At 33.0% G+C, this 12,125-nt stretch overlaps 1 protein-coding gene across 7 annotated transcripts in view; it reads left to right on the plus strand.

Annotated features, from left to right (window-relative positions):
* The window catches only part of CACNA2D1 (calcium voltage-gated channel auxiliary subunit alpha2delta 1), a 474,506-nt gene that overhangs the window by 339,760 nt on the left and 122,621 nt on the right, over positions 1–12,125 (plus strand). For all 7 annotated transcript variants that reach the window (XM_069461262.1, XM_069461263.1, XM_069461264.1 and 4 more), the window contains exon 7: positions 2,116–2,247. In XM_069461262.1, coding sequence (XP_069317363.1) covers positions 2,116–2,247 — 132 coding nt within the window. The remainder of the gene's footprint in view (positions 1–2,115; positions 2,248–12,125) is intronic.

Consider the following 12,125-nt stretch of genomic DNA (forward strand, 5'->3'; position numbering starts at 1 on the left):
AGATACATGATACCATTTCTTTCATTCTGAGTAAAATTTAATCAGTTCAGGTACCTAGTCTGGGAATTCTTTATGTAGTTTGCTCATTTGTAGGTGAAATATTTTGAAATCTACCTTAGTAATGGCTTATCTGAAAAAAAGAACTTTCAAATGCATAAAGTAGAAATTTTAAAACATATGGCCATGATGATAGGAATATTTCAGAGCTTGACTTTTCCCCCAATACATAAAAGTATAATTCACAGTATATCAGTGTTTAATACTTAGTAGCTCTTAAGCTATCAAATAAAACTATGAAAAAATTAGCAGACTTAAAAACAAATAAATCTTTATTAAAATAATTAGATGTTAGTTGCTTAATGTGAATTAAAGAGTCAAGGAAATTAAAAAGATAGAATAGATTGGGGATTAATGAAGTCTATCTGGATCATAAATAAACATCATTATTTGTTCAGTAGAATATTACTTTAAAAGTCATAAATGAAGCAAAGTACAATGTCCCTTTTTTCTGTGACGTTTTGTATATTAATATAAATATTCATGAATGGTAGGCATCAGTTCAAGTTATCTGTGTGAATATAAATTTTCATATAACCAGCCACTTAGCGTTCACTGGATCATGCTTTTGAATATGAATTCTCTAGTATCTCAGATGCACTATGGATCTGACCCAGCTCATGAATATTCACACACACACAACTGATCTTTCTGAAAGTAATCACACCCATAAAGATGAAAATCTTGTTAGTTTTCAATAATGAGAACTACGTTGGGATGCTGGTTCCAGAACACTTTCACAATCACCTTGTTTTTTTTGTTTTCCTTTTTGGTAAAATACAGGCTTTAAAATATAAACACAGATGCTATGCATCTTTTTTGACAAAGCTCTTTTTTCTTTTACCTTTAAAAAATCTTGTGCATGATTTCACTGCGCTTGCATTTGTTTGCTTTATTTGTTGTTGCATAAAAGAATAGAAGAAAGTGAAGCAGCATCTCCAGTCCTTACCCTAAGCACATTTTCACTATTTAGGCTTAGGCAGAGACTCTCCAGTGCAGAATGGCCTAATCTGCTAATCTTCTGGGGTCATGATGCATATTTTATGTATAAAGGCAAAAAAAAAAAAAGACATACGATTATCTTTTTGGATAAAAGAAAAATTATATTCTAAGGCAATTAAATTTGTAATCTGTAAGACTTAAGAATTTATGATCATGGAGGACCATAATTATAAATTATGTACTATTTTAGCCCATGTTATATTTCACATTATAATTGCTTCTCTTTCATTGTAATGAATGACATATCTTTGTGATACCTACGCAAGATCAGTAGTTAGGTATCAAAATCAATCACCTGGCCCTTAATAGCAACATGCTCTTATTATTAATCGAACTAACCAGGAAAAGGAAAAACACATTTTTTATAAAGGTAGTGATAAAGTATCACCTGGTTGCTATTTCTAACACTGATATTGTCGAGCCTCTGAATTAATGTTTCCTTTATCAAAATACATACAATTTTTTAAACACAGTTAATAAACTATGCTTAATGACAAACATCTATTTTTTTTTAACTTGGATAATAGGCCTGTTTATGTTAGTATACCACATAGACTCATCCATTTTTGAAGGTCATGATCTTTAAACTGTGCCCTAGAACATCCTATAGGTTTCCTGAGAACTGCCTCTGAGAATAAGGAGAAATATCACCCAACACTCCTCCTGTTTTATGTGTCAGAGCAGTTCTCAACCAGAGCGATTTTGCCCCCAGGGGCCATCTGACACATTCTAGAGACATTTTTGCCTGTCATGACAGGGGGAGTGGTACTGATGTCTAGTGGGTCAGGGCAAGAGATGCTGTTAAACATCCTACAGTGCACAGGACAGCCTCCCGCCCTCCAATTACCCTACTGAAAATATCAGTGGGGCCACTGTCATATAAAATTTTGTTTAAAGAAATAATTCCATGTCTAAAACATTTTGATAACAACCGGATTAGAGTGCTTTTAGAGGTAGAGCAATGAAATGTGTAATATTATTCTGCAAATAAATGAAGACATTCAATTTTTAATTATAAAATTGAATTAATTGACTTTTCCTTTTTGTGTGTGTTAGCAACAATTGTGTTAAATGAACTAAACTGGACAAGTGCCTTAGATGACGTTTTCAAAAAAAATCGAGAGGAAGACCCTTCATTGTTGTGGCAGGTGTTTGGCAGTGCCACCGGCCTGGCCCGATATTATCCAGGTAAGTGCTTGGTGATCCAATAATTGTCAAATAAAATTGTTAAATTTCAGCCTCAGTGTTTTTTGAGAACATGCTATCACCTTCTCCAATGCTGTAAGAAGATGACTATATCACACTATTTTTATAAGGAGAGAATATTTCTCCTTATGTGGTTCTATATTGACCAAAATCACTCTAAATTGAAACAGCTAAGAAGCAGATGGAGCATTTCGTGCCTGGAATCAGTCTAGGCTGTAGGGAGACCAGGGGCAGGTATGTACCTGGAACAGGAGGTTACCACGACTCCTAAAACAATTCTGAGATAAGGATCCAACTGCTCAGCATGGACCACACTGTAAGTCATATTAGAGAATTGAATAGAATTTTTACAAGCTAATTAAAGTATTTCTCTCCAGATTTCAAGTCTATGCTTGAAATTTATAACAAAAGTGTTAATTCTTTTCTTTAATCAAGGAATATGGATTTATTAAAATGAGTATGACAAGAAGTAAAATGAAATCACAAGGAAAATAGAGCTTTTTCATGCGCCAGGTTGGATTACTTCTGAGTACATCTTAGTGATCATATATGTTCAATGAAGATGAATATATTTTATAAGTTAAAATTTTAAAAATCCTTTTGTAATGTCCTTTATTCTTATAAGTGAGAGTTAGGAGAAATAGTAACTTCTATTGAAAATACTTTAAATGAAATGTCTGTTGGTATTTTTAACTTCTCTACCTTTTAGAACAAGCTGACAAACACAAAATGCATTTTCTTTCTCAAAGACACATCTTGTGTTATGTGATACTTGCTGGGTAATTTGCCTTTAAATGGCCACAGTATGAATTTAAATAGAGGAATTCTTCTTGAGACTTGGGTTTCCTAAACATGTTTAACAATTTGAATTATTCATAATAAAAAAATCACAGCCATGAAAAGGGTTGAAATAGAAATTAGATAATATATAGCTCTGGATTGCAATAGCAATGAATAAAAGTATCTGGACATCATCAGACTGAATATCTATTCAAATTAGGTAAAGACCATGTAACTTCTGCATGGTTGCAAATGACAGACAGTAAAACCAGTATTTTTTTTTTTTTTTGCAGAAATACAATGCACCAAAAAAGGCCAAGTTTGTATTAAATATAGAAAAAAGTCATGAGATATAAAAAATACTAATGTTAATATCTGATGTGGGGAAGATATTATCACATAGTTATCATAATAGAATTTTCCTGTTATGGAAATATTTTTCACTTAAATATAACCCTTCTAAAAATACTCTTAAGTTACTTTAATAACATGTTAAATATTATTTATTAGAAGATTGAAAATTTTAGTATGCAAGATAATATAAAGAAAAAAAGCTACACTACTCATACACATAATAAACCTGATAAATAAACCTTAAAATTATATCAGGTTTCATAAAACATTTATAAGTGAATTTTAAAGTATAGGAATTAGACACTTGATATCCTATCCAATAATTATACAAATATAAGAATACATTTTTCAGTAACTTATAGCATTATGTAGCTTTTAAGTCTTTTAAAATATATTACCTCATTATAAAATTTCATAAATGAGCAGTGAGAGAAAGGAGCAAAAGGAGAAAAGAAAAGTAAAGTAATAATGAGAAACCAAGTGGACAATGCCAGAAAGAAATTGATGCAGAGAGAGACAAGGAACAATTACAGGAGAGAAATGGGAGGAGGAGAGCAATGATGAGGCTTTATGGAAAGCAATAGAGAACATAGGGGTGAAGAGGTGGAGGAAAGATGGGCTGTGTTATGAACACTTTTCAAAATGTCTCTTTTTACTAATAGCAGTTAACTTTTACAGTTATAAATCATCTTCTGTAATTCTTTACTTTTAAATGCTAATTGAGGGATTATGGCTTTAATTTTTTTAATCCTAATCATGTATTTTCAAATATGTTGGCATTTGTTCACTTCATCTTGGAAAAGATCTTTAGATGTTTAAATTAGTTGAATGCATGCAGTTCCCCTGAGAACATCAGCTGCCGAAGCGACCCTGTGCACACCTACAATACCTGGTTTTGAAGTAAGCGGTTGGCAGACAAGTTAACTCACCAAATAACTGAATTCATTTATCTGTTAGAGGGTGATCTTTAAAATAACTTGCTTGACTGCTATGGAAAACACTTGTTGCAATTTTAATTTTAGTGAGTCTTTTACTGAGTTGCTCTTTTTGACAGTAATATTAATATAATAGAACCAAGTCTCTTTAGCAAAGGCATTAAGAAAATGCTATGCTTTTAAAAGTGGACCGCTGTGTTTCTATTTATACGAAGACATGCTTTCAACATGTTTAACACTTTTAGCAAGTTTAAAGCCTTTTTAAAATGAAGTGATTTCTTTTTTTTTAAATTTTTCAGCAGACCATACATCCCTCTCTGACTTTACCATTTTGATACAAGCAAAAATATTAATAATGTATAGTGGCTCATTTTGGCTTACTGTCTGTTAAATCAGGGGTCAAAAATAGTCTCTAAATATTATTAATTATGTTAACAATGAGTAGAAACAGAACATATGTTACTTTTACATACTGGATTTTCGTATGTAAGACTTGGTCCCCAGGCTAGGATCTATCTCCCTACAAGCGGTGAGAAATTGGAGAGGTCTCTAAAAATTTCTGAGTCCTAATCATCAAATCTGAAAAATAGGAACACTAATAACTCCTCAGTTTATCCTCTAGGGCCTATTTTGATCAATGAGATAATATGATGAAAAATACTTTGAAAATAAGAAACAGTAGGCATTTCTATTACAGTGCATGTCAACTGGAGTTACTTTGCCTAAATCCAGCTTTCTCTTCATCTGAGACATTAAAGACATAATTGATGTTACAGTCTGTTGACAAGGAAGCTGAAATAGAAATGTGGAAGATCTAAACATGATTAAGCCATAATGTTAGGCCATACCACCACACAGTGGAGTGGGTCAGACGATGTAGGTTTTAGCCGGTGGCTTAGGTTACTTTTCTGTACGCTTGCCAGATTAAATTTCAGATAAACAATGAAGAACTTTTTAGTATAAGTATGCCTCGTGATATTTGGGAGATACCTTTACCAAAAAAGTATTTGTTTTTTATTTAAATTTAAACTTGATTAATCCTGTATTTCTTTTTGCTAAATCTGCCAATCCTCTCTCTCAGGCTGTCAGTGTCTACATTTGTAATATGGGAAAAGCAACTTCTCCATAACTTCATAGGATTGTTGTAAGGATCAGACAAAATCTATTTTGTACATTCATCCCTATAGAATTATATAGTTATTTTTAGTTCTGTAAGCTGCCTTTTTAAATTGTATTTTTCTAAGGGGACCCTTGCCATGGAGTTATTGAAAATAAAACGTTTTGTAGAAAGTAAAGCCCTCTGGTTCACAATGGAGTCTAAAAAATATTCCTGTTCATTGTTAAGATGCTACTTAGAGCTGGGCCATGTACTGTGGGGGGAAGGATATGCAATTCTTAAAATTTTTTTTTAAACTGATAACATTGTATATATTTATCATATGCAACGTGATGTTTTGATGTTTATATACATTGAGAATAGTTAAATCTAGCTAATTAACAAATACATCACTTCATGTAGTTATCATTGTGATTAGAGCACTTAACATTTACTTTCTTTGCATTTTTCAAGAATACTATATATCATCGTTAACTACAATCACCATGTTGTACCACAGATAATCTTGGATTTATTCCTCCTATCTAATTATAATTTATACATCCTTTGACCAATGTTTCCCATTCTTCCCTCCCCTGTAACCACTCCAGCCTCTGGTAACCATCACTCCACTCTCCACTTCTATGATGAGATCAACCTTTTTGGATTCCTCAGCAATTATATTCTTAAACCAGATCCCCAGGATATCAATCCATTTTATAGGGTGGTGACCTTTAGAAAACCCTCACTGAACTCAGCTGTGAGACAAGGAACATAATAATGCTTAAATTTTCAAATTGTTAAGAGAATAGAAAGCATGAAATATGTTTTTTATTACATTGCCGAAATACAGGGGCAATTAGAGCACCCTGATGATTTTAATTTATCAGATTGTTTAAAATGCATTGAAACACTGGCTCCTCGTAAGGCCTTTAGTGCTGGCCTAATGCAAAGGTACCTCTCCAGGCTAATTCTGAAAAGTAATTTGTTTGGTAATTAGTAGAGATTTGAACTCTAATATCTGTCCTTGGACTGAACATGAACCTTCTTTCTGATTTCATTGATGTGTGTGGAAATAAGTTTTGATAATCATTTCCTCCTGTCCACTTTCTTCTCCCCTTCCTCTTTCTTCTTTTTTCTTTTTCTCCTCCTCCTCCAGCCTCTCCTTTCATCCCCTTTCTTTTCTCCAACTTGGTAGGTAGGTAGACTGTGTGTTATGATAAAAGGAACATTGTACTGTGAGGAGTTACTGGTTCCTATAAAAACTGCCATCAGCATCTTTTTGTACTTTGGCTAAGTCAAGTTATATTTCTGTACCTATTTGTTCACCAGTAACTTGAGATGATTAAACCAGATGATATCCAGGGCAGGCACTAACTTTATCTGCTTATAGCCTGCTAAGTGTAGTCTTTGTTTTGCAGGATAACTAGAGTGGTTTGGCCAAGTCATACAGATATCTCTTGCCATAGATAAAGCTGGAACCCAAATCTAATGACATCTTCATTGAATATGTGCTTACTGTAAAATCAGGTTAATTTATGAGTTCTTTCCTTTAGAAGCTCTTAATTTATTTATCTAAATTAACTTTAAAGCTATTAAAACTGCTTTCAGTAGCTAGCAACTTTGTAAATTCTTACACATCATAAAAACTATAGGTACAAACTATTCATTTCACCTATTAATGTCTCCTGAAATTGTACCAATTACTGCAGTAATTGGGATTGTAATTAGGAATCAGTGGCTTATTGAAATGCCAATGTAGGCAGCACTTATTCTTTGTGGATAGTTAGTTGCATTTATAAAACAAGATAGATAAAACTAAAATCTACTTCATCTCCATATGACATTTACTTAATATCTTATTAATCATTTGTTCTTCCTGTGCTTTACCTCATTTGTTCATTTCATAAACCATGAGATTATAATAAAGTGACCTAATGTATATTGAGGTAGTGCTAAATACACCTCTGGGAAATATTTTCTTGCTGCTATATCTGCTAAAATTTTGCTGAAATAAAAGCAAAAGAACCCGTGTTACAAAGTCTATAAAGTGACTTTTCCCCCTATATAAGTAGCCAATTGTACTTAAATTGTGTAACACTTTTTGAAAAATAGCTTAAGAATATTTTAAACATCAAATATTAATGGCATGTGACAAGGTAGTCCAAAGAATCCTTTTTCGTTGACTCAGAAAGGAAGCATTCGATAGATTTCTAGCCAATTAGAAGAAAATGGGTTGACAGTAGAGCCTCAACATTTATGGTATTTATAGAAGTACTGCTTTCATTAGTCAATTATCTTTAAAAATGCCTGATGTTTTTTACTTTGATATTTGTGAACAGATACATAGTTTAACTATAAATGTATTTAATGTTTATTGATTATTTTATAAACAAACTTTAAATTGAAGTGATTATTACCTTTTTATGCTAATAATTATTAAAGTCCAGTGTATCAGTTAGGCCTCATACTAGCTACCAAATACAGAAAATCCAAAATAATTGTGAATTTAACACTACGGAAGTTTGTTTTTTACTCAAGTCAATCAGGGTTACACACACTAGGGCTGGTAGGGCGGCTACACATATAAGGGGTCCACACTGTGATCTCATTTCTCTGTCACTCTGTCATCCTCAGAGTGTGGCCTCTGCCTCAGGGTTGACCATTGTTATTTGTGTTCTTTCTTATGGAACAAAAAATTATATCTCATTATATCTCCCCTGTTTTTTTTTTTTTTTTTTTTTGGAGACAGGGTCTCACTTTGTTGTCTAGGCTAGAGTGCAGTGGTGTCATCATAGCTCACTGCTACCTCAAACTGCTGGGCTCAAGCCATCCTCCTCCTCAACCTCCCAAGTAGCTGAGACTATAGGCATATGCCACCATGCCCAGCTAATTTTTCTGGTTTTTTATAGAGATGGGGTCTCTCTTTTGCTCAGGCTTGGCTTCAAACTCCTGGCCTCAAGCAATCTTCTTGCCTCTCCCCTCTTTTTAAGGGAACTTCCTGGAAGTTCACATAAAGCATTTCCTCTTATTTGATATTGGCCAGAATTTAGTGGTCTCATGGTCACAGTTACCTTCAAGATGGCCATGTACCCAGCTAGGGGCTGTACTAAGTAAGAAGGGGAGAAGAGATCCTGGGAAACAAAAGCATCTCTGCCTTGGTTATATATGCACATCTGAGTTTTAAGATAGCAAGTTGTTTCTGCCTTCCAGAAAATTTACATCTAATTAGGGATCCAAACTTATTCATCTAAATTAAATACATCTTAAATTTAGATTGCAATACAAATCATTAAATAATTAAATGCCAAATAACTTAGACTGTAGCAATAGATTTGCTATAGGAGTTTTGAAAAAGAAGAGGTAATTATAGACTATAGTCATAAGAGAGGGTTATGAACTATGGATTGATAATCAAGTCAGTGAAGAAGAGAAGGCAAAACCCTTTTGGGAAGGAAGGAAGACACTAAGTAAAAATAGAGGGAGATGAACGTGTATTGTTGGAGGCTAATGGGCCTAGTTAATCCAATAGTTCCTTACAGAAAAAGAGTAATATGAAATAAAAAGTTTTATTAAAGGCAGATTATGTGGCCTTGAATATTACAATAGTTTGAGATTTAATGTGTAGGCAAAATACCGTAAGCATTTTGGGCAGTGGAATACAATGATTGAAGCAGTGTTTATTCTGATTTAGAAGGAAGAAGACTTAGGGAAGCTTGACCAGAAGGCATGCTATTATAATGGTCAGATGTGGAATTTTAAAGATCCGAACAAGGGATAAATTAGGAATTAAAAAAAAAAAATCTTTGGAGAGAAATGATGAGGATATCAGAGTCTTTACAAAAAAAAAAAGAATTTAATGACTGACATAGATTGTAATTGACTATCATTTTTAGTTTGTGTGGCTATGATGATACTGGGGCTGTTTACTGAAATTAAATATCAGAAGCATTTTTATAATGTTTTGGAAGTAAGTGATTAATTTAGTACAGTAAAGTTTGAGGTTTTGACAGGAGGATACAAAGAGCTTTGTTTGCATTCAAGCACTGAGTTTGTATTCTAATTATATGATTTGCTTTGCTATTTGCTATTCACCAGTTGTGTTGTATGAGAGATACATCTTGTATATGCACCAAATAATGACATACTATTTTGAAGTTCTCAGCTAATCCCTATTTATAGAGGTGATTCTGTAGCCTCATTTTTGTTGCCTTTTGCAGAACCTCATCTCTTATCTGGGTCTGTATTATTTTTTTGCAGGTAAGGGCTGTAATAATTATTCGCTTTAATATCAACTATGGATCCAGTCTAATTTAAATTGACTAAATGTTTTATTGCTTACAGGTTAGAGTAGTTAAATAGGATGCTAACATGAAAATGGAAGTTGCTTATAATTTGACTGGGGATAACACTATATATAAAATGTGTAAATAAGTATTGCCAAAAAACTTTAGATGTTTTCAACTTCTAAGATATATCTCTTAATCTTTTTTCTTTATGTGCTACTAAATTTCTGTAGGTTAGGCTATTAGTTCTTGGGTGCATAGAACATCTTTGCTGTGCAATTATGTTCAGTCTACTTGATTAGGAAAAACTAAAAAAGATTTTTGTCAAAAATTCAAACACTTTAAGCATTTTGTCAGGTACACTAAATATAAACTTTTTAAGAAGTGTGTTATAATTATCACCATCATCTAAGAAGATTGGATTTTTAGAAAACAGATAACTTGTTCCTACTAGAATCATAATTTGTTTTTTGTTTTTAGGAATGTGTCATTATCATCTAATTGGATTTATTTGCTTACAAAAATAGGGAACCTGTTTCTTTGTCAGAGTTCACATTTTTCTCTATGTAGCACATATCTAAAATTACTTTCCAACAAATCCTCCCATGCCTTCATAGAACCACGCTCACGCTTATTTCTGAGCCACTTAATGACAACATATGGGCCATCTAAATGATTAAATCTCTGTGTATCATTTACTTTATTGAATATTACACTTAGCCACACAACTTGTCCTTGTTATCTGCTAATCCTGCTGACAGACAAATACCGCTTTACGTTAAGTGAAAATGTTTTACGTGTGTTATCTGGCATCTGCAGAATTACCAGCAAACTACTTTGTAATAAGGGCTTTTATTTTAAGAATTGTGGTGTACTTATCCTTGGCTGTAATACCATGTATCTCTATAAGAGTTTTTGGCACTTGTTTATCTATAAGAAGTTGGAGAAGACTTCTGGAAATATTACAGTGGGAATATAAAAGTCACTCTCCAGCCAATACAATAAAATCATCTGAACATCCTGAATATTGAGTTTCATTGCTCAGAAACAAAATTAAAATTCAAAAGTTATTTGATTAAGTCATGTAGGTAAGTCTGGGCAAAAGAGGGAAGACTGATAAGATGAAGGCAAAATTCCTGTTTCTGAAAACACTAAGGATCCTGGAAATTCTAATCCCAGTAAGAGAGAATTTTGCTTTGGAGAAGCTCACAGGTGGGTGAAACAGAAAACTTGTAAATATGTTCAGATGCAATGCAAAAAGATATCTAACAAAATTGTTAAGAAGTGATCTGTATTACAGCTTAGATTATCAGCTCTCTTGTAAAATTATACAAGCTGGTATCATTCAGGTAACAGCATCTGGCTCTGTTACTATGGCATTCAGACCATGGAAAAATGCTAACTCTACCTACATCTCCAATTTTATCTCTCAGTACATATTTCAACCTTCATTGTTTACTCCTATATTGCCTTCCCCCCTTTTATTTGTTTAATTGCTATTTTATTTTATATTCTACAAATCTTTCTTTTCATATCTCTATGTGGTTTGTGCCTAGAGCCCATCTCTGGTTGTATGCATCTTACCCATAGTTCAAAATAGAATGCAAACACCACATTTCATATAATAGCGTTGTTCAAACCAATCTTTCTTTATTTTGTTCTCCGAGAGAACCTTATTTTTATATGTATAATAACAGCTATAAAATTTTGTTTTCTTTCAAAATTTATTTTGCATATGCCTTTTTAAAAACCATTGAAATGTATGCAACTGCAGGTAGAGGTGATTCGTTACATATTGGTATGCCCCTAATACCCATTGTACTCATTAGGTGTGATTTTACCTGACCCCCTTCTCCCCTTTCCCACCTGCTTGGTTTCTGTTGAGTTTTACTACTGTATGTGCACATGGGCCTTTTAGTCTTATCTTCTCTGCCTGTGAATCTTATTTTGGTGGTTCTAAGCCATAAAGTTTCAGTCATTCAGCCTTTGAAAACTTAATCTCAGAATGACCATTATTTTGGGACCAATTAATTTTCAGAGATATATGTCCACCCCCTAATCCAGTACTGATACATAAAAGATAAGGTAGACATCAAAGCTACCAAGAGTCTAGCACTATAAATATTATATAGCAATAAGCAATTTCCTGAGGACAAAATAAGAGTCTCCTAAGAGTATATAGGAATGAAAGAAAAAAAAACAATAAAGCAGATTTAAAACACCCCATGAAAATTTTGCCTCCTACATCTTTTCATAGCTTTCAAAATTGACCCAGGTTTGTGTGATTGAGAAAAGTTCTCATATATTGATTCAATCACTTAAACAATAGACAGTATACCAAGGATATAAAAAAAAAAAAAAACTACCCTCAGTTAAAACTCCTACATCATAGATAAACCAGTTGGTTAG

This window comes from Eulemur rufifrons, chromosome 29, assembly GCF_041146395.1.
Source record: "Eulemur rufifrons isolate Redbay chromosome 29, OSU_ERuf_1, whole genome shotgun sequence".
Classification (NCBI taxonomy): Eukaryota; Metazoa; Chordata; class Mammalia; order Primates; family Lemuridae; genus Eulemur; species Eulemur rufifrons.